At 40.0% G+C, this 23,430-nt stretch overlaps 3 protein-coding genes across 4 annotated transcripts in view; 1 reads left to right on the top strand and 2 right to left on the bottom strand.

Annotated features, from left to right (window-relative positions):
- antxr1a (ANTXR cell adhesion molecule 1a) overlaps positions 1-12,261 on the bottom strand; it is a 32,979-nt gene extending 20,718 nt beyond the window's left edge. The window contains exons 1-8 of the mRNA XM_032517018.1: positions 11,713-12,261; positions 6,916-6,987; positions 6,765-6,836; positions 6,124-6,205; positions 5,943-5,976; positions 3,642-3,721; positions 1,071-1,139; positions 84-164 (exon numbers count right to left, since the gene is read on the bottom strand). Of these exons, the coding sequence (XP_032372909.1) occupies positions 84-164; positions 1,071-1,139; positions 3,642-3,721; positions 5,943-5,976; positions 6,124-6,205; positions 6,765-6,836; positions 6,916-6,987; positions 11,713-11,870 (648 nt within the window). The 5' untranslated portion in view covers positions 11,871-12,261. The remainder of the gene's footprint in view (positions 1-83; positions 165-1,070; positions 1,140-3,641; positions 3,722-5,942; positions 5,977-6,123; positions 6,206-6,764; positions 6,837-6,915; positions 6,988-11,712) is intronic.
- Positions 12,262-13,441: 1,180 nt separating this feature from the next.
- On the bottom strand, positions 13,442-15,973 carry msmbl (microseminoprotein, beta-like). The gene is made up of 4 exons (XM_032517059.1): positions 15,858-15,973; positions 15,182-15,263; positions 14,969-15,074; positions 13,442-13,713 (listed from the first exon to the last, which is right to left on the bottom strand). Exons 1-4 carry the CDS (start codon positions 15,858-15,860, stop codon positions 13,584-13,586), a joined length of 321 nt encoding a protein of 106 aa, XP_032372950.1. The 5' UTR covers positions 15,861-15,973; the 3' UTR covers positions 13,442-13,583.
- kansl3 (KAT8 regulatory NSL complex subunit 3) overlaps positions 15,071-23,430 on the top strand; it is an 18,502-nt gene continuing 10,142 nt past the window's right edge. For both annotated transcript variants that reach the window (XM_032517061.1, XM_032517060.1), the window contains exons 1-6: positions 15,071-15,112; positions 19,239-19,513; positions 21,125-21,295; positions 21,394-21,484; positions 22,735-22,920; positions 23,025-23,153. In XM_032517061.1, coding sequence (XP_032372952.1) covers positions 15,071-15,112; positions 19,239-19,513; positions 21,125-21,295; positions 21,394-21,484; positions 22,735-22,920; positions 23,025-23,153 — 894 coding nt within the window. The remainder of the gene's footprint in view (positions 15,113-19,238; positions 19,514-21,124; positions 21,296-21,393; positions 21,485-22,734; positions 22,921-23,024; positions 23,154-23,430) is intronic.

The following is a 23,430-nucleotide window of genomic DNA, read 5'->3' as shown; positions in this document are numbered from 1 at the left end:
TAAGCAATGCGTTACACTGTTGGCAATATATTCAACGACAAGTGCTGTTTGAAAATGCTTGTGTCGGGATTTAAAATGCTCACCGAGTCGATGACTCCCTGCAAGGCCTCAAATCCGTCATTCACAGGGAAGACGTGGTCCTTACTGTCAGCAATCTTCGCCAGCTGGAGAGGAAACACGTGATTACAACTGCACACCGATTCATCCGAGACAGGTTTAGTTAAGCTGACAGAACGACTGATTACAGCGGTGACTCATATGAACCCGATCAACAATATTACCTAATTTCATGTTTTTAGGAGACAAACTATTTTCAAGCCACATAGTGAAGAGAAAAGATCTCATTTAATCACTCTGTAATCACAAGGCTGCCAAATACGTGCATAATGCTGTTTAAATTGTTGTGTTAAATCTCATGTCATTGTTTAACCCTTGTGTTGCTTTCCCGTCAACCATAAAAAAAAGGACGTTTTTTTTTCTCAACACTATTATTCCTTTTTTCCAACATTTTTGTCACTTTTTCAATGTTGTGGGTGCTTTTTTGGATGTTTTTTCCAAAGTAATTTGATATTTCTAATGTTGACATGTTCAGCGCTTATTTCAAAGGCCCATTTTTTTGTGATTAAAAAAAAAACTCAAACCGGGTCAAATTTGACCCGAGGACATGAGGGTAAAACTCTTAAACTTTTACTTCAGTTCACTGGAAAGAGAGTTGGCAACCCAAGGGCTCCTTTGCTCTGTTTAATAGTTGTATAAATAGTTTAGACTGATAGAAGTGGATTCTTTTTAAATTGGGGAGAACTGTTCCTTTACGGAAAGCCCTTTTACAAAAGCACTGGTTTTAATCCCACCAAATACTTGCTGTTAGGGGGAATGAGGATTGTTGGGTCTCTGTAAATTATAGAATGTGGTCTAGATCTGTAAAGTGTCCTGAGATAACATCTTGTTATGATTTGACACCATAAATAAAATTGAATTGAATTCAATGTTTTTAAAAATCTGAGTTTGATTTAAAAGACTCCCTGAAGCTTAGATGTCACGAGACATTGAGGCACTGACTAAAAACATACCTGCGTCTCGTTGAAGTCCTTTACGCCCACGCAGTAAACCGAGGCACCCAGGCTTCGGGAACGGTTGGCCTGTCAAATAAACAGATTTACAGCAAAAACAGGAAGAAGCTCAGCACCTGGGATCCATTACACCTCTGCATTGCATAACATCGTCCAAAACATTGTTGAAAAAGGACTTGTGTTTGTCAAGATTTCACAAGAAGTTGGGCAACACCATGTTCCTGGTGAATAATATTAGTCAGACATCATGATAATAGAAATGTCACACAGATGCCTGAATGCAAAACAGATTACACAAGTCACATACTTTAGTTACACATTATAAATTAAAGAGTACGAGTAGTGATGCCTGTGGCTTTCAGGGTTGAGACTGAATGGCAACCTTAGACCTCCTAAGACATTTTCAGCTATACTGGGGGGGATCCGGGGGCATGCTTTATTCACGGCAGCTATATGCACTATTTTTAAAGGTCCCATGACATGGTGCTCTTTGGATGTTTATATATAGACCTTAGTGGTCCCCTAATACTGTATCTGAAGTCTCTTTTATATAGACCTTAGTGGTCCCCTATACTGTATCTGAGTCTCTTTTATATAGACCTTAGTGGTCCCCTAATACTGGATCTGAAGTCTCTTTATATATACCTTAGTGGTCCCCTAATACTGGATCTGAAGTCTCTTTATATAGACCTTAGTGGTCCCTATAATGTATCTGAAGTCTCTTTTATAAGACCTTAGTGGTCCCCTATACTGTATCTGAAGTCTCTTTATATAGACCTTATGGTCCCTAATACTGTATCTGAAGTCTCTTTTTAATAGACCTTAGTGGTCCCCTAATACTGTATCTGAAGTCTCTTTTATATAGACCTTAGTGGTCCCCTAATACTGGATCTGAAGTCTCTTTATATAGACCTTAGTGGTCCCCTAATACTGGATCTGAAGTCTCTTTATATAGACCTTAGTGGTCCCTAATAATGTATCTGAAGTCTCTTATATAGACCGTAGTGGTCCCCTAATACTGTATGTAAAGTCGGTTTCCCAAAATTTAGCCTTGGTGCAGAATTCCAGCCTCTACAGCCAGTCCCACAATGAGCTTTCCTTAGAATGTGCCATTTCTGAGTCTGTAGCTTTTGAGGAGGAGGGGGGCAAGGTGGAGGCTGGGGGTGTGGCCTTGACCAACTGCCACTTTGCTTGTTTGAAAGCCATGATGTCTCTCTCTCATGAGTGGACCAAATTCTCTGGGCGGCCAAAGCAGAGAAAGGGTAGGTAACCTTACCCCTTATGACCTCATAAGGAGTAAGATTCCATATTGGCCCATCTGAGCTTTCATTTTCTCAAAGGTAGAGCAGGATACCCAGGGCTCGGGTTAAACACCTATCACCATTTCTAGCCACTGGGGGACCATATGCAGGCTGGGGGGACGCACATTAATGTTAAAAAACCTCATAAAGTGACATTTTCATGTTGTGGGACCTTTAAGCCATTTGACAATAGATTGACATGATATAGATTTGACAAACAATGCTTGCTACAGTTGCATTTCGAGAGCTGAATCGGCGAAAACCTGTTTTATTTCTCTGATTCACAGCTTTGTTCTAACGCCGCCGGGCGCTCCCTCTCTTCAGTCTCTCTATATCTCGCTTGACCATTTAACATTACCGAGCTATCGGGCGGACGTTGCAGCTCTGGCCAAAAACTCTGCCATATCGACCAGTTATTTATGTAACATAAATATAAAATGGGTTACAGCTCATTTTATTTCTATAGTTTATAGCTGACTTTACCAGCTGACTTCTCTATTGGCTGTTGAAACAGGTGACGTTGTAAAAACAGCTGTGTCGCAGCAAAACCATCAGCTGGTTTGAGTTGAGCAGAGACGGGCCGGTTCAGAACGCGCTCTGAAATCTTTGGTCTGAACTGGACTTTACAGTTCTCCGACTGTCTTCATTAATCTGAAACCAGAACACAACAAATGTTGAGGGCGACTAATTTCCACTCCTGCCACCTAAAAAGACGCCAAACTTGCCTGATGTTTTTATTTTTAAGTTATTATGTACGCAGGGGAGGAATTGAGCAGCATACCTAATCTTGAAGCCCAATTTTTCAATAGAGTTCACAGATGAACGCCCATATTTCCCCAGTAATAGAACCTTCTTCGCTTGATTTGCCGCTCTAGTCAGAGAGACTGAGAGGAAATGACACAACGTTCAAGATATTTTAAAAACTTAAAAGATTTAACGAATTTGAGCCCCATAAGACCCCCCACCCCCCTCCCTCACCACCCTCCCTACTGAAAGCTGATTAACGCCTCAGGCTTTCACACCCTTTCGCCTGTAGTACCCGAATGGTCTGAAGATCAGATAAATCATTACATCCCAGTGCAGATGTGAAGACAACGACTGGACTCGGATGTGTAAATCTGCCAAATGCTCTGACCTAATTTTTTCCAGGCTACAGTAAGAGGATCAAAGGGGTGATGTATAGGGTGTCCGTGTTTGATCTGGCCCTCCACACGCTCAGTGACATGTTTCACCTGGTTAGAATTTGTTTGACCCATTTGATCTCTCTCACCTCCCGCTCAGCGTAGTAGAAAAGATCCTCGTGCAGCTCTCCGTCTGTCAGGGCGATGATAACACTGGCGGTGCGATAACCTGCAGGCGGAAAGAATTCAGTCACCCTCCCCCCTGCTTGCAATCACACACTCTTATCTTATTTTATCCTCCTTTATTGCAAATAACCATGCAGCATTGTTGAGATAACTGTCATTTTGTAGCTTATCCGATAGCATCTAAATCCTACAATCATGAGTTACATCCCTGAAGGTTTGAACCCAATTAACTCATTCACTAAGTAATTTCCAAGTCAAGGAGTTAATCCACGCTGTCACTTAAACTCAGTGGCTCCCACCTGTTTTGGTTTGGGACACGTTAACCCTCATGTTGTCCTCGGGTCAAATGGACCCGTTTTCCCATATCAGTGTTCTTTTTAATTCCCCAAATTAACATGATTGATTCCACACAACGCTCTTTGGCAAGTACAAATTTCTACTTTCATTAATTTTGGGGCGTCTTATTCAATTTTATAGCATTTGAACAAAAAATGTAAGTGGTTTTGAAATAGTATTGAGTAAAAGTTGACATATTCCAGTCTGTGATTATCCATCAAAATACTTTCCTTTAATTTTAGTCTCAATAATTCCTAATTTTTGCTTTTTTAACTCAACCATTAGGTATAATTTCCTATAAATGAGATTTATTCACCATAAATTCCCAAAATAACTGTAAAACTAGAGTTAATAAGTTAGTGTTACGTAGTGTTAAACGTCATAAAAAACGTCAATAGTGTTGAAAAAAGGGACAAAAACGTACAAAAAAGTTAAAAACATTGCTAGAAAGCGTCAACGAAAGTGTTGATTTTCAGTTTTGACGGGAAGACAACACGAGGGTTAAAACAGTGACGTCTTTACATTAGGGGGCCCCTCCAGGGGACAGGACATGATCAATACATCAATTTAACTAATAATATATGATTTATATGTATATTATGTGTAACCAACATTGTTGCTAGTTTTATTACTTATAATAGAATTATTCCAAACATCTTCCTATGGGTGATCTACCTAAGCTCAGTAGTCTGCTACTTCTGGTAATAGTCATTTAGATAGATAGATAGATAGATAGATAGATAGATAGATAGATATCCCAAAAAAATGGGAAATTACAGTGTTACTGTAGTTTGTTGTTTGGCGAGCATGAGAGGGGCCCGTTAGCATTCATTAATCAAATAAGCAGATGAAAACATTGTGCGCATGTTTGACGCGCTTTGAATAATAAGCCGTAGGGCACAAACGTGTTGGCCCCATAGCCAATAAAACATAAAAGAACAACTTATATCAAGACGTTTGTGAAGTGTAATTCATGGGGTAAGGGCATTGCTAGCCAGCTACACAGCTACACAACTGTCAGTTATGTTTTTTCGTTAGCTACTACTAATACTGAGCCAAATACAGCAAAGCAACATGAATCACGTTGACAATTTATTAACCCTTGTGTTGTCTTTCGACCATGCAATATTTGATTTTTCTGGGTCAAAATTTGAGTTGTCCTTTTTCAACATTTGTCACTTTTCCCAGCTTTTCTTGTCCGTTTTTTTCCCACATTTTTGTCACTTTTTACGATGTTTTTGTAGATCTTTTTCAGCATTTTATTGTTGTTTTCGTAGATCTTTTTCGCAGCGTTTCTGAAGCTTTTTCCAAAATTATGGACACTTTTTTTTTTCAACGTTCAAATACTATAACATTTAATAAAACGCCCAAATTCAATGAAAGTTGTGAACTGAGCCTTTACTTTACTTGTGAAGAGTGTTGTATTTTTTTTTGAAAGTTTGGTTGAAAAAAACAAATGTGTGATATAGAAACCTTTTAGAAAATGGACAACAGGAGGGTTAAACGTAAAATTTCGTTCATTGCCAATAGAACAGAAATTAGAAATGACACGTTCTGGGACCACACCAACACGAAGATTTCAATATCATTCAGTCTGGAGAGGACGAAACCCGGAATCCGTTACTCCTGCTCCACGTTACGTTAATATCTGCGGTTTCATGTACAGTACGAGATGCTTTTGGATTTTGGATTCATTGAGCAAGTAAGTTGCTCATTGAGTACTGCTGCAATATCATGCAACAGATTTTTAATTTTTTTATTAATCATCTCACAACCCCTCAGATGTATCTTGTGACCCCTTTTTCAACCCCATAGCTGGGAACTGCTGAATTGACCAAATTAGTCATACATAAAAAAAAAAAGTTCTAATTCATCCTTAGTTATTTGAAACAATTTAGCCCATCGAAGTAAAGAAAAGTAAATCACACCTTCTGTGTTTCCGTAGTATATCTGCTCACTGGCCTGTGGGGAAAAAAGAAATAGAAAAGCTAGTTTGAAACAGAAGAATATCTATCTGGTAGCATGCAGCTCTCTGGACAGTGTGCTGTGTGTTCTGGACCCAGTTTGGGGATCAAACCACTTGTCGGGGGACATGCCGAGGCGGCTTACCCTCAGGATGCCCTCATGCATGAAGGTGTCTCCCCCTGGACGAACCCCGTGGAGCTCCTCCAGACCTTTACGAATGCGTTCCCTGAGCAGACACACAGAAGACGACGTAACTAACCCACATTGTTGATGATCTAATCTAATTGAAAAATATTCCCTTTGTCAGATTCACTTGTGAACATACTTTGGACTACAAACAGACACTGAGAGGCGTGGTGACGGAGTAATAGTTTCCATCGGGGCAGCATTTGCAGAAAAAAACCAACCCAGGAATGTGTAACAGATGACAGATTGAAACAGTCTTGGTTCGTATTGGCTCGAGACGGTGTCACGCAGATTGGCAGGAAATGAGCCCTTTGTCGAATAAGATATGAGGGAAGCAGTGAAAATATTTTGTGACACTGCTGAGGAAAGATTAGACACGTAAACTGCCCACAATGTGTCAGAAAAAACACATGATGAAGTAGTTGAGCAGACCAACGACATTGTAGACAGATCTCGAGGGAAAGTATCTGTCTGGAATCTTCTTGGTTATAAAAATCCAGAGGGATCATAACGGCGTGGTCCAAATGTGCTGCAGCTTAAACACTCGTTCCTCTCAGCTGCACGAGAGAGAGAAGCAAAGGATTCAAATCTGCACCCACCTGTCTTCTGTCAGGCTCATTAAGATGCTTCCCTCAGTGGAGAACACAATGAAGGACATCCGCAACTGTGGACTGGGACAAGGAGAAGAGTAAGACACCCTGAGATCAGTGATCATTCGTGTATTCATGACACAATTAGGGCTCGTTTTACCTTATGAATTTATGAGCCAGATGTTCAACAAAGTTGTAGATTTCTGTCCAGTGATGCTGCACACTCCCAGATCTGAGAAGAGAAAAAGCCAAATCAATGTAAGGATTTCTTTCTTTTTTCACCGCCGCTGTGCATCTAAAGGCGCTGACACACACTATGCTAGTGACACACACAGACACACACACTATGCTAGTGACACACACAGGGACACACAGCTCAAATCTCTTTTTTTACAGACAGACATACAGAGAGGACGCCGGACAGTCTGGCGAGGTCAGTGACTCGAGTCTGTTCGGTGTGTTCCGTGCCGTCGTCCGTCGGAGGAGCCGTCGGCTTACATCTGGGCCGTCGTGACATTTTGAATCAGAAGGCGGGCAGTCGGACTCAATGACCGATCTGATCGGTGGAGCGCTAATCTGGAAACGACAAGCGGGATGAGCGTGACTCTCAAACGCCTCTCAAAATCTGACGAAAATCCTTTAAACTGACCTTTGTCGATCTGAATGAAGACCGATTCAGCAGCTGCACGGCCTATTTCTCGCCTAAAATGTTTTCAGAAACACCTTTCGATGATTTGTAAAATATGCGATCGTACACCAAACGAGCCGCCGTTGTGGTCGGTTTTGAAATTCCAGAAAAGCCAGACCAGCGGTCATTTTGCGTCACTTTGTGTCTCTTTGTTGTTGTTTTGCATTATTTTGTGGTCCTTTTTGTTTCTCTATGTTGTCTTTTTTGTGACTCTAGTGTCTCCTCGTAGTCATCTTATGTCTCCTTATAGTAGTTTTGGGTCTCTTTTTTTGTCTCTTTGCATATTTAACCCTTGTGTTGTTTTCCCGTCGACCAGGAAACGTTCTGTTTTTCTGGATCAAAATGTAAAATACAAACTATTCTTTGTTTGTTGCTTTTAATAATGTTTTTGTCACTTTTTTGTTGTTTTTGAAGCTTTTCTCAACGTTTTTGTCACTTTTTTCAAAGTTTTTGTTGATTTTTTTTTTTCCTTTTGTCACTTTTACTTTCACTTTCAACCTTTTACTTTCACCGTTTTTCTTTCAAATGCTTTAAAATTGTAGCCTGACGTGGTCATACTCAGATTCTAGTCAGAATATGAACTTCCCAACCTCAACTGTTGTGGGCGGGGCTAAGTTCAGCTGGCATTCAGGCTAATAAAGTTGAATGAAAAAACCCAAATTCAATGAAAGTAGTAAACTTATTTTACTTTATTTTACTTGTGAAGAGCGTTGTAGGGAACAATTCAAGTTATTCTTTCACAATTTGGTTGAAAGAAAAGCCAAATTTCTGATATGGAAGCTTTTTGAAAATGGGTCAAAGGAGGGTTAAGTGGTTCTTTTGTTTCTATGCAGTTGCTTTATGTCTCTTTGTAGTTTTCAGTTCAGTTTTATTTATCATAAGAGTTATCTTGTCACATTACAGATAGAGTAGGTCTAGACCACACTCTATAATTTACAAAGACCCAACCATTCCAGTAATTGCCACAGGAGCAAGCATTTAGTGTGACAGTGGCGTTTGCATCTCTTTGTAGTTTTGCATCTCTTTGTAAGCCTTTTGCATCTCATGCTTGTTGTTTTTTGTCTCGATGTATTTATTTAGCGTGTCTTTGTAGTGGTTTTACAGTTCAAGAAGTTCTTTTGCATCTCTTTGCAGTCATCGCCCCCTGACGACCCATGGGCCTGTGCCCAGTAGGTAGGATCCAAAATTAGCACCATCCACCAGCCAAACTCTGGTTAAAAGTGAAGATTTGCTTCATTCACCTGCCAAAAAACAACAGTAATCCGAAAATAATTTTGGACTGTGCCGGTAGGTGAGTAATCTGTCAGTGGTTTAGATTTTGAATGTGAAAAGGAGCCTAGAAAGAGCCTGCTGGACAGATGTGCATGAGTAAATGCTTTGGGCAGCACGGCTGGTGAGCTCTGAGGAGTAGCAATGCTGTCGTGCTCCTCAGATTACTGTTAACATCTCCATAAATGCACCTGCAACTCTACCCGTGTTGTTGTACCCTCATCACGCCTTCATGCATCCAGCTCTGTCATCACAACTCTGGTCCCTCTCTGCTGATGAACTCCAAACAGACCTGCTGTTTACATTTCTGCTTATAGGGGATTCAGTGGCGAAAGAAGGGCATTTTTAGGCCTTTATTTTCACAGGACAGCTGCTGACATGAAAGGGGAACGGGGGGGGGGGGGGGGGGGGGGGGGGGGCGGTGAAGCAAAGGGCTGAAGTTCGGAGTTGAATCCGCGGCCGCTGCATCAAGGAGTAAACCTCTACATATGTGCGCCTGCTCTACCAAGTGACCCAACTGTAGAGAGGTACAAGTAAAAGTCCGGCATTCAAAATGTATTTAAAGATGCCCTGCCACACGTATTTCATGACTTTGCGGTGATGTAAATAGCACAATCTGAAATGTAGTGGAGTAGAAGTACCTCAACATTTGTACTGAGGTACAGTACAAGTACTTGCGTAAATGTACTTAGTGACATTCCACCACTGATTGGATTGTAGCAAGGACCACAAAGTCCTCTGGATCCTTTTTCTGATGTTAGGAAAGAAAGATGAAGGGATAAAAGGTTTAGGAAGAGAGAAGCTTCTCAGTATGGATTATCTAATTATGTGGATATCAATATACATTCATACATGCATGTATCAGTGTTGATGCTTATCAAAATGTCTGTTTTTTTAAAACTGTTTTATAGTTTGTTCTGAACATTTTGAAATGAGACACATGGGGATCTGTTTTATGCAAATACCCTAAATACCCCATTTAACCCCCCTGTTGTCCTCGGGTCAAATTTGACCCCTTTTAAAAATGTCTATATCAGCAATATGGCCTTTTTAACCAAATTATCACAAAAAGGATGGATTTTAGTGTAAAACTAGTGGTAGTAAGGTAGTGGTAGTGAAATAAAAGAAAAATAATGCGTTGAAAATGTCAAATGTTGGAAAAAAGAGTAAAAAATAAATAAAATAAGTGTTCATCTTTTTGACCCGGGAGGACAACACAAGGGTTAAGAAGAAATGTGAAAATACTCTTTAAACCCACAGGGTTAAATATTGGCATCGGGATACTAAAAATAAGAACTAAAAACATATCGGTCGACCACTACCCTGCAGGGCGAGCTATGAGAGAGGGAGATGGTCGACTGCAGTCCTCACTTCCACATCAGAAAATGATGAGTTGGATGTAATATAAACAAATAGTTTCAAGACACATTTGAAGAAAACACAAATGTCAAAAGGTGAGCAGTCTGTTACAGTCCAAACACAACAGCCTGGCTACATAAAGCTGTGTGCCTATTTATCTACAACCTAAAGTGCTTTCTATTTAACTCCCAGTCAGGATAACTCAGGTAAACACCACTCGTGTAGGACATTGACCCCTTTTGAGAACCTTAAACAGTTTCCACTTGACTCGCTTTTGTTGACGAGATTGCTCAATTCCTGTTTAGCTAAATTAGCAGAGCATGGGAAGAGGAGTTCTCACTTACATATACATCATGCACTTCCTGCAGATAGCTGCAAAAACGCTAAGAAATTACAGGAAGCAAATCACGCCTCATCAAAATGTTAACAGGTCAATGAGGCAGTTCTGATCAGGGGGCCATGATGCGTGCCTGAAAGAAAGCACAGGTCAGCAAAATCATGGAAAGTGTTTCTAAATCAACGTATCCAACTTTGCAGGGAGACCCAAACATCCCGTGTCACACGTAAGAATCCCACACCATGTTAGAACTAGAAGAGGACGAGATGTGACTTTTTTGGAGCACGTAGTTCTGCAGAAGACCTGCCCACGTGCTATATGTTATGTTAATGAGGATGAACACCAGCGGACTGCTGAATGGGGGAAACATGAAACACACCCACCAATCATCACCATCTGTAGACACATGCAACGCTGCAATGTAAAGATGGAGGCCTTTTAGAGCCCTGTCACCAGGGGGCGTTATAATAACAGAAACGGGGATGATGTCACGAAAACATTTTGACACTACGACGGGAGAACCACATTTGTTTTCAAGGTATTTGTCTAATTGCTTGGTTTATTGTTTATATTAATTTCATTTTTTTTTGTTTTTACTTTTTTGTTCTGTAAGAGATATTCTTTTCTTTATATGTCATGAAATGTTTTAATATTGTCTGATTAAATGTTTTGGCCCCCAGGAAGACTATAGTTCAGCTAATGGGGATCCTTATAATAAATACAAAATACAGGAACCACAGAAAATACTGCAAATGTACTTCATGCATATATATGCATGGTCTTTTTTTCTAAGGCCATAAGCAGAGACTGGTGAGTGGAATATTCTCAGTCAATAAGATAAACAATGCAGGATATCACAAAAAGAATAGATTTCTCTAAATCAACTGGATGTATGATTTAACAAAGTTGAAGTAAGAGATGAGGCAGGATATAGATCTGTTTGGTTTGGTGGTTTGACCATAAAACATTTTGATTTGTTTTGTGTATGAAATGGTTAGTTCAAGTTGGATTTATGTGTTACACTATTGTGTTGTGGCTGCTGTAATATGTTTTGTTAATCCTTTTTTTCAACAAAGTAGATTATGTTGTGTGTGTGTGGACATTGAACCTGAAGCTGTGGCTCAAACGTCTTTTGTATTGGTGTTATCTGGTGTGTGGGATGTGTCATTTAGCAGCATGACATGTAAATAAAATATGTCATACAGTGTATCACATAGCTAATGTTTGTATTGGAATTCAACATAAGTAGTTTTCACTTGTCAACAGACATCATGCTGAGTCATCATGTGAGTCAGGTAACTCACTTGTCCAAAACAAAGTAGAGATCGAAGCCTCCAAAGCATGTGGACGCTCTTGGCTGCTTCCTGTCCTGGTTCGGTCCAGCGTTACCCGCGGTTAGAACCACCAGCGCAGCACCAAACACAACTGGAAACCAGGAGCTTCTACTCCAACGCAAAGACATTATTCCAGCTGAAGAAAATCTCAACTTCAGTAAAGGAAGACGAAAAAAAAAAAAGTTGCAAAGTTAATCCTCCTTGCAGAGTCTTTTTTCCCCCCCCCCAATCCTCCACAGGCGTCTTCAGCATAAAAAGAAGAATAGATAATCCAAAGGAGAGCGCTGAGTGTAACTCAGAGGTTGAAGTGGAGGGGAGAGAAGAGAGAAAGCAGTGAGTGAGTGTTGGGGGTCTCTCACTGTGGTCGGGACCCTCTCATCACTGCATGCACAACGACGAGAAGAGCTCCCCAACCTCCCACCGCTGCTGCTTTTTGTTAATGACAGTACCATGCAACAGAGAGATCCTCAGACCCTGGAAGTGTTTGCAAAACTCTTTTTGTGTTTTCAAGTCTCTCTCTCTCTCTATGCAGGGGAAGAGAGGAATGAAATACAGTGTGTTGGCTTGACCTGCCGCCTGGTGGTGATACTGTAAGTGGCTGCTTTTAAACCACATGATCAGTAGAAATATAAACTCGGTGAACCCGAATACTCTGAATACTACAATAACAAATACTTTTGAGAAGACCGTATTTGTTTGGATTTTCAGAATCCGCTTTATTTGTTTAATTTGCCAGGTATGAGGACACATACGAGGAATTTTGCTCCATCTAAAGATTCTGGATCTATAGTTTTGCATCGCCAGACCTTCCTCCACAGCGCTGCGGAGGAGGGTCTGTTTATTTAATACAATGCATATTAAAGGACATTTCTGTCAATACGCCAGAGTTAAGCCAAAAGGCTATTTTTCATCTGCAGTCCTTAGACAGATTGTAACAAGTCACCCTAAAAAGTAAAATTACATATTTACATAACAACATAACAATTACAATATATTATAAATTGGGTAAAAGTACTACTATTAAAGTTAAATATAAGAAAACGTTAAGTTCAATATACACTAAAAACATAGCTGATCAACAATCAGACATCAGACAAAAAAGACAATCCACCGGAGTTTAAAATGCCAAAACAAAGAAAGTGGAAGGTAACGAACATCCGGCCTAAATAAGAGACATCCGGGGGAATATCTGGCGACATCGGAGCAATCCCAGAAGTGGAACGTCGCGTATACAGGCTATACCTGACCTGACGTTACTCTTCTATTTCATATTCTCTCCAAATAAAGCTGTCAGTTACATAAGGATAGATCTCCAGCTCTACATCAGAGTCAGAGTAGAGAGGTGTTAGAGTAGAATAAAGTCATTTTGACTTCTGTTGTATCATCTGAATCAGTATGTAAGAGAAGCAGGGTTTGGATTGATGTTATCAATGTAATGTGTTTTATGAGTCTACGTCCACTGATGTATTGACACTGAGTAAAATGATAGAAATAAGTGTTGCGTTACCCTTCCGTGTAACTGACTAAGCGTGAATGTTTTTTATGTCTGTTGTGTTTGTTCAAGTGCAGAATTCATGGAGTAGTTTGTGTTTTTGTGTACTTGAGATTCTGTTATTTCTCAAACAAACAAAGTTAGGCAAAAAGAAGGGAATAGTGAAGAACTGTACAATTGTTTTTGTTTTGTTGAGATTTTAGTTTATTTTCATGTTTCATGTTTGGTTGTGTGTTACAACCAACAAAACAGGAAGTGTTTCCCAGTGAGAAGCCCGTGGGGGGGGGGGGATCACACCTCCGTCTTTCTCTCTCGTCCACGAAAATACTGCAGACCTTCCAAACAGCCATCACTTCCCCACTGCTGCGTAAATCGGACATAATACGGATGGGTCGTCCTTCTTGTGCACTATGTATTGGCAAGCTTTTGAGTCAAAAACTGACATGCAATCTTCAGGGAAAAGTTTGGGGGTTGAATACCTGCAAGTACACATTAAACACACAGTTAGCAGGGTGTGTAAAGACAGACTTCCTGTTGAGTTTAGGGAGTAGGTCTAAGAGGCTGTTTGTACTTCTCACCATAATACATATGTGTACCAATTTTAATTAATCTACGGGAACGAGTTAAAGGGGGAGGGGGGGGGGGGGGGGGGGGGTGCTGCGTTCAAGACACAGTTTTTAGCCCATAAGTTACAACTTCAAGTCAAAACTCACGTATCCATGCAAAGTCACTACAAACCCTTCTAGCTAGCGTTAGCTAGCGGCTACCTAACGTTGATGTTAGCTAGCAATTTTGAATCTGCAAATGATTTTGGGCTTTATTTAATAAACATAACCTGTAGTAGTTCACAATCGTTTGTGTATTGTTTTAATTACAATGTGCAGAATTACTCTATGTTGGCTACTTTTCTATTTCTCACCGTTAATTACCGCGTCTGTAAAGCACCAACAGGGGTCGCCATTGTTGTTTATGTGTGTGTTAGAGGATGGATACCCGACCCGAGCCCGACGGGACCCGACGGGACCCGACGGTACCCGCCGGGCCGGGTTCGAACAGATTTTTAGAAAGGATGCTCGGGTTCGGGTCGGGCTCGGTCACATCAGCGCGATAAGGCGTTGAACATTTTGAATTTAAAACAGCTTATTATGTAGGTAATGGCGCTTGTTGCCCCGTGTGCATTGATGCGCTCATCTGTTGACATTTCCCAATGCCTTCCTACAGTTGCTTAATAAAAGCTTCCACACAAACAAACGTACATGTGTCATTAGTATGAGAAACAAATGCGATTTTAACTGTGTCGGGCTCGGGTCGGGCTCGGACATAAATATCTTAAAGCCTGTCGGGCTCGGGTCGGGTTCGGTTACTGCTCTGTCGGACGCGGGCCGGGCTCGGACAGAAAAATCCGGCCCGATCCGCACTCTAGTGTGTGTGTGTGACGTCAAACGATCTGGTACCAGTTCCCGGGTAGTGAGGTACGGGTTTGACCATCGTTCCAGGGCACTTTCACGGGTAGAAGGTTGCCTGTTAGGGGGCGCTAGCGAGCCATTTTTGCGCACCTTTCACAAAACCCTTAAAATACATAAATGTTCACCAGGCCTGACGCGACTGACAATTTTGGTGAGTTTTTTGTATGTTTAGGCCCTCAAAAAGGTGATTCATTTATAAAAAATAAAAATCATATTTGGACCCAAATTGCAGTGTTCTCATAGAAAGACAGAAATGTTTTGTACTTACGCAGAACAACAGCTACTGCAATCACAGTCCATGCATCTACTGTTTCTCCATCTAGACCCCACAGCGTGCCACGTCTGATCCTCATTGTCCTGACAGTGGGTCATGCCTACGGGTGGAAAGACAAAGTGGAGAATATTTCAAAATGTAAGTGACATAAATGTAGCTTAATGTATCTCTTTGTCTGTGAGGTTGTTTTTTTTTATTTTTTTTTACCCAGTTTCTCGGCCTTGTAGTAGCAGAAGGCGTTTGACAGTGACGCCAGAGCACAAAGCAGCAAAGCCAGAGCCAAGTATTTCTTTGGGGGGGGGGGACAAACATCACAGTTTTAACATTTGATCTTGGCATACTGAATCCAGATATGTAGGCCTATCGCAGTTCCCAGATTAATTCTTTTTGTTTATTTTTTTTTTTACCAAAAGGCTTCATAGTCCAACAAATAATAATTTAGATTTTGAGTCTAAAGTAGAGTTCACGGATTACTTTCTTATCTTCCAAATCTATAACACTCAAAATCTGCAAATAGGGGGTGTTAAATGTCATGAAACATGTATTTAAAATATTTATCCTGTGCTGTTCTTTCACATAACAAAGACTGTATACATTTATAAATCCACTACTTCAAATTATTCCAAGTGACTGTTGGACTATGAGTCGGCCCTCGGTGTATTCTCCATCTTTTAAAAGGTCCTTGGCTGAAAAAAAAGATTGAGCTCTTTCTTTTGTAAAACACGAATCATTCTGTAAAGTGTTGCCGTTTTGACAACCATGACATGAGATCGATAAAATGAGTCAAAATCCATTTTTATTACTTTTATCCACTACTAAACATTAGTTTTTATAACATAAATTCAGCTCCCAACAAACAATTTATAACCATCTTAAAACTCACCATCGTGGCGGTCAGATTTCCGTCCGGTTTGTGTCTCTAAGAGGTTAAAGTATCCTGGATGTGTAATGAAGGGCTCTGTCTTTTAAACAGGGTCTTCTGCAGGGACCTTTGGAATTAAATAAGAGTGGGGGGGGGCAGTTTACAGGAAGAGGTCACTCACCACTGTTTGTATTTGTCTCAACCATAGACTTTAACTTAGACTTAGACTTCTCTTTATTAATCCTTTTGGGATGACTCAGACTCAAATTGAAATTCCAGTATCCGTTTTTGCAAGAAATACAGTAAAAGACAGTATAGAGAAAACAATAATAACAGTATTAATAATAATAATAATAATAATAATAATAATAATAATAATAATAACAATGAACATTTGACTGTAAAAGGACATTAACCATAAATATTATAGTCAAAAGTGTCAGTGCAAGTGTGTGTGTGTGTGTGTGTGTGTGTGTGTGTGTGTGTGTGTGTGTGTGTGTGTGTGTGTGTGTGTGTGTGTGTGTGTGTGTGTGTGTGTGTGTGTGTGTGAATGTATTGTCCTCTGTTATCATATTTACAGTTTATGGTCTTAACACAACAAATAAAAACACTAGAACATGCAATGTGAAAGTCGTGTTGGAACTTAGGTTCATTTTAAGATTTGACAGAGTTTTTTAAAGTAATGTTTACTAATTGATCTGAGTCTATCAGTGGCAAAACAAGCACTTTTGTGAATTTAAATACAAGTTGGGCATTTACATTATAGCTTGTTTCGCCACTGCCGACCGCTGCTATCTTACTTCTTCTTAATGCTGGACTAATTTCAAAGATTGTTGTTCTCATCAGTCACTTAGACACAAAAACATAGAAAAATATGGTCCTGTTTGGAAAAAAAAAAATCAACGGTATTACCCTTTAAAGGGTTGTAAATGATCCAGGATCTGCTCTGATCCAGGATCTGCTCTAATCCAGTCCATGTTTTGCGTCGCCCACTGACGCGCCACAAACTGGGTTGCCAGTTTTCTTCATGTGTAGCCCTGACTGTCGTCGTTGTTCTAAGCGCCCCGGAAAGGAGGGATGTGGCGTCAAACATGGCAACAGATCACACAACAAAAGGAAGTAAGGCTTATACGCACGGAATAATTGTGCTTTAAATAAACCTCTGTAATTAACAGAAATACGTCATTTTTTGATCTTATTTAGTTCAAAAGAAGAGTTTAAACCGTTTGGGAAAACATGGAATAATAGAGCGAAAAGGTGAGCAGCAGAACAGCGATACACACCCCAGCTTGATAGCTTTTAGCTTGCTGTGCTAACTTTAGCATTGCAGGCCAGCCCACAGTCCTCAGCCCCTTTATACAGCGGTAGCATTAATGATAAACATTGAGCTAACAGACACGTAAAGTTATTATATTATTTAACCGACGTGTTAATAGTAGTAATATAAGTCGTATCATCCCAAAGCAGGTCCATTATATATGATAATGATACTTAGTACATGGCTGCAATGATTCATATCTTTGCACACCCTGCACTAAATCGTAACGTTGCATGTTATTTGACTTTCTAAAACCGATATATTGAACATATTTGTTATAACGTTTCAGGCATGTTTTGATGGCAATATTTCTGTTCCTAACTGTTGCAGTACCTTGCTTTATTGTGGTCGTTTATTCCATTTTTATGGGGTTATTGTTTGCTCTAAACACACCAAGACCCATGCACGTGCAAACTTAATTTGACAATAAAAGTCTTTCTGATTCTGTCTTAATGTGGGGGGGACTAAGCACCAAGTCACTGCTCGTTCGGATTGTTTTTTTGTTGTTGATGTTTTTGTTTTACGCAAATCATCAATATAGATCAATATATACATAATCATAATCATAATCAATAAAAGATGTGATGGAGAGATGAAAAACAAACATTCATGTGGGCTCTCTTCAATGCAGTTTATCCAGTTAATTTAGAAAGGAAAAACTAAAACACCAGGCCCGTCAACAACCTAGTGGAAGGGGATTTATTTTCAAAAAGTTTTTTTTTTGTTGTTGCAGTTTTTACCTTTTTTTTGTAATTAATTATGAGGTTCAATTACTTTTATTTTGGTGACATTTTATGCACTAATTTGCGCTTGATTAGCTTGCCTGCTGGTTTCTTAACAAGCACACTTTGAAAATCTTTACTACAATGTTGTCAAATTGCTTACCAAGATCATGTACAACCTTTTTTAGTCCAATCGCACGCCTCACAGATTTTGCCAGGAGTATATAAAGTCAGCATAAAGTTAGTTGGGAGGCTTGTTGATACATTAGATGTTAGATTCTTACATGATGCACACATTTAGAAAAATTGTGCTTTTAACAAGATTAGGGCTTCAGTTCCTAATCCTTTGAGGCAACGCACCCCCTTCTACATCCTGACCGGGTTGATCCAACCCCAATCTGTTCTTTTTTTTCCCCAAATTAAAGTAAGGGCCTTTTGACTTCCATCGGCATGCTGGGTGTTCAGGCGGTGACGTAGACAAGAGGGCTTCATCCAGCTGTTAAGCCAGAACCTCGCTGCACACCTCACGCTGGCTTTGGGCCATGTGCACTGCCAGTCCAAGTGAAGCCCAGACCCAAAGAAGTTTCATCATATTTCCTTTGGTTTCTTCCAGTCTGATTCCCACTGTCGTTGCCCCAGTCTTTTCTCTACTTGCCTGGATGATGAGCGTACAGTATGTCCTCTTGATTTGCCTGTGCTCACCGATCCTCCTTTTAGGTCTCCCTCATCTAATCTTTCTCTGTCTCTGGCTCAGTTTCTTCTCCCCGTCCCGGTCCTTCGGGCCCAATGCATCTCTCCGTTTCTCTCGCCTCAGATTCCTCAGTCTCTCTTTCGTGACTTATAACTTTAGATGTCCCACCTGACCGTTTCCCTGATTTTAGCCAAGTGTGTAAATTAACTTTTTCAGCTAGTAGGCATGCATAGGTAACGGTAAAGCCAATAATGTTACGCTACACGTACGTTACTTTTAACACGCTGACTGGCTGGAACTGAAGTGCATTTTGGGTACATTTATTAATTTATTAAAATGTTTGTAAGTTTTTAATTTAAAATGTATTAAGCAAAGTTTTCCATTTTAGGTTTTTAGTTCTTGAAAAATCCCACTAAAAAGTGTTGGTGTAGTTATTACACTATTACATTTTCCCTCTTGCGCACCCCCCCTCAAGCACCCAAAGGGGGGAATTGCTGGTTTAGATTATGTATATTTGGGGGGTGTCCCAAAGAGACATGATCTAAACCAATAAACCCCCCTTCCCCCTTCCCCACTGAAAAGAAAGAGGAGAAAAAAAAAAAAGTCAGCAAAGAAAGGGATTTGTTTTTTTTCTCAGTTTATCTCGTTTAATATATTTTGTTCTTCACCAGTTTGGTCTGAATCCACCCGAGCTGTTGAGGTCTTCCCGGGGCCCTTTGGGGCCCAGGAAGAGGATGCATCGAGGTGGGGATAAAGACTTCCAGATATCGGCACGAAAGATGGGCACGTCCTTGCTCTTCCAGCTGTCGGCTCACGAAAGAGAGCTGGATCTGGTGTTTCTGGACCACAGCTATGCCAAGCCCTGGAACGCCCACCCAGACGCCAGCAGCGCCCGGCCCACCAGGACGCTGTTTGTTACCCCCCGTCGCCAGCCCGAAGCCTTGTCGTGAGTCAGAAACCTTCGTATCATAGAATTAGATTAGATTCAACTTCATTGTCATTACACATGTACAGGTACAAGGTAACGAAATGCAGTTTGGGTCTAACCAGAAGTGCAATAGCAGTAAGTGCAGGAAATACACTGGTTCAATAAGTGCAAGACATGGATATGTAATGAATAAATATAGAAAAGAATACTATTATAAACAGAGTTTTACAGATGGGTTTGTCCTATGAATACAAAATATAGATAACAAGTATTGTGAGCAAGATTTACAGCTAGGAATTTGGTGGATATTACTATAATTGCAAATTTCTATCATGTATCTATGGCTGGGTACCGATTTTAATACTTTTCAGGCACTGACCGAATTGCCTCGAATGTGAGTGACAAAAAATGCCTCGTCATTAAATACCCTAATTTGCATACCTGAGGAGTAAATCTCATCAGCTTCAATGAGCCAATCAGCATGCAGCATGCTTCTACCGTGATCTAATAATGTTTGTGATTGGCTGTCTAATTTTACACATCATAGAGGCAGGCAGGAAAAACTCTACATTACGCACAGAGACGGCTCACGTAATACGAGCTAAAACATAAATAATAAGATTTGTGCCGTAACGTTGTAAGCTTGTTTTTCTGTCATAATGGATTTTATGAAAGTGGCATTGAAAAAAGTATTGTTTAGGAACCGGTACCGTTATCGGAAAGTTCTGAACGATCCCGTGAAATCCCCTAGTGATGAATTTGAAACACTAAACTAGTTTTCTGCCTTGAACTAACCCCGTCAGTAGAGCCCGACCGGTAGATCAGCGAGCCAATATTATCTGCCGATATTAGACATTTCCCGATATATCAGTATCGGCATTTATAATGGCTGATTAAATATAAATATATTTTTATCTTTATATATTTTATTCATTCATAATATTCATTTATCAGTGTCATTTATAATGACAAATGATTCTGATAAATTGATATTTCAAAAATAAAAATGGACTGTCAATCATGTTGGCGTTGCATAGTGTGTCCACCAGAGGACGCTCTACAGCGTCTCTGTTGGCAACAGATTATTTTTTTTATTTGTTACTGTGTTTTTGTTCAAAGGACTTTAAGTTTCATATTTTAAGTTTGTATTTTTATACATGTTATTTAATATATTTGTATTAATATATTTTGATGTTCCTCTGTTCTGTTAAATAAATTCAATAAAGCAAATTGTTATATTATTTTAGGGAGAACTCATAAATAACTACAAATAACTAATGTGTAAATCTGTTTACATTTTGTAACGCGTTTCTGGATTATTTAAAAAAAAATATATACTGTATATTGGCCAACATGTTGGCATATCGGATTTTTAAATAAATGTTTGTATTAGTCTTAAAAATCCTTTATCGGTCGGGCTCTACCCATCAGCCTCTTTTTTTTCTCATGCAACATGTTATGTTATTTTGTATGTACATTTTTGTTTCTGTATTTATTGTTTATTTCACATTAATGCTCAATATGTTTGTTTATGCATGCACCACTCACCACGGCAAATTCCACGTAAGCGTAAGTTATTGTGGCAATGAACCCGTTTCTGATTGGTATTCTTTTCTTTCTCGTCTGCAGAGACTCTGATTCTTTGTTGGATGTGGAGACGGTCACAGAGACACCTGTTCCTCTGTACGATAACCAGAAAGCTCTCAGCGTGATGAAGGAGTGCGAGCGCCATGTTCTGTTCGCTCGCACGGTCGCCGAGAGCCCTTCGCCCCCCGACGACTGGGAGGAACACGTAAACAAGTAAACATCTGGATCCAGCCACCGTTCACTCGTCATCTCCTCGACACTTATGACATCACGATGGCCGTTGTTTTGACTTTGTCATTATTCTGTTTCAGGACGGGATGGTCAGTGGCCCAGAACAAACTGTTCAATAAAGTCCTGAAAGCTCTACAGGCTGAAAGACTAGCCCGCCTGGCCAATGAAAATGTAAGTTGTGCTCATTTATTTTTGTTCTCAACACCTGTAAATTTAAAACCAGTCGTCAGTTATCAGTTATTTTATCAGATCTAATGATTGTAGTTGGTTTAACAGTAGACTTCTTTGGCTAGTCATGTCTTCAAGCTTTTTCAGTGTTACTTATTTATTGTCTGCTCTAGCCTTTCCAACATTTGGGACAGACATGTTAATAGTAATGGTCCAAAATTGTGTGAAAATGCATGTTTTTATATTGAAAAATGAGGACCCAGAAACTCAACCATTGCATGCGCCTATTCAAGTTCAAGACCTTTAATTGTCCCAGAGGGGCAACTAATTTTGCTGCAGTAGCAAAGAAGTTTACATACAGTACATGACAACAAAGACAACAACATTGATTAAAAATACAGGATCAGACCAAATGGGGAAATAAATACCACAACATTAAAAGTTGAGTCCAAGTGTGCCTTATGTGCAGACGTTACCTATTCTTTACAGAGTTAAGCAGAGAGATAGCAGAGGGTACGAAAGAGAATTTATATCGGTTTGTTTTTGGTTGGTGGTTGACTGAAGCGGGAACCAGAGGGCAGCAACTTAAATTCTGCATTCAGGGGGTGAGAACTATCGGACATGATGGAACACACTAAATGCTTAGTCTGTATTTGAAACCGTGTGTGTGCTTTTCCTTGTTTGTTGTTTGATAACCTCTGCGCTGTTAAACAAAATCGGGCATTGATGACTGTTTTAAAGAAGTTCATATAGCCTACGTCAGTGCTTAATTGGATTGTCATTGGATGACCCGTCATAAACCTAAAAAAATCAATGCAACCATATCACAAAGGCTGTTGCAACACTGTGTACTCTGTTAGGAGTAAACACATTTTGGCAGAGGAAAAAAAACCTTGCAAACAAGTCCCAGTGTGTTTTGGACACTAAAAGCTCTGGGTAGTGTCCAAACACAGGGTTAGGTCTTGCGACAGAATCAAAGAGTCAAAGATCATCAATGATATTATACAATGTTGACTACACACAACTTTAATATTGGCCATACCAGCATTCTAGTATGAATCTTTTTGCAATATACTTTTTTTTTGAAAGAGCATGTGTACTCCAGCATTTGAAAAGCACCTACTCGGTTATTTTGAGATTTGCGTTTTTTTAGGTCAAGGCAGCATATCATCCTGTAAAGTGATATGTGTGAATAAAGCCGTTTGTATATAATTGCCATTGTTGGTGTCTCGTGTGATCGCGTTTCCCTTTAGGCTTCCAATGAGCCGATCTTGCGCAGGATAGCCGTGGACAACTGTGCCAGGAAGGTGCGGCACGCATTAGCCAGCGTGAACTGGGACACCAAACTGACGCAGTGGTTACACACTACCATGATTGAATCCTTAAGCCTCGCTATGCTTGCTGCGTACCTGGATGTTCTGCAGACTCTCAAGAGCAAGGTATGATGGGTGTAATCTAACAAAGAGGAAGAATTTGTCTTTAGTTCTTGTCAGATGTCTGCACCAGTGTGTCTAAAATCTGTGATTTTTGATTCCCTTGGAAGTTGCCGTTGCTGATTGACAGAATGTTGCTGACGACGGCAAAGACCGGCGCTCCGAGTGCAGAGGCCCTGTCGCTGCTGTTAAAACGGCCCTGGGACCCAGCCGTCGGAGTCCTGTCACAAAACAAACCGGTAACACTTTGTAGCAAGAATCAAGAATCAAGAACTTTATTTGCCATTTGTGTTTTCACACATAGGAACTCTTGTGCAGTAGTTACTCAGAGTCAAGTTGAGTTTAAAAAGACACACAAAGCATTTACATTATAAATAAATAAAATTTCACAAAACTAGTAAAAAGTACCAATAAAAATAAATTGCATTCCTAAATTGCAAAAAATATAAATACATATTGCCCTTGGCCCCTAAAGACAACCCCTTGTATAGATATTAAAGTGCACGGTTATTATTA

The sequence above is a fragment of the Etheostoma spectabile genome, chromosome 5 (assembly GCF_008692095.1).
Source record: "Etheostoma spectabile isolate EspeVRDwgs_2016 chromosome 5, UIUC_Espe_1.0, whole genome shotgun sequence".
In the NCBI taxonomy this organism is placed as follows: Eukaryota; Metazoa; Chordata; class Actinopteri; order Perciformes; family Percidae; genus Etheostoma; species Etheostoma spectabile.
The sequence above is the reverse complement of the archived record's forward strand: the minus strand, read 5'-3'. Positions and strand labels throughout refer to the sequence as shown.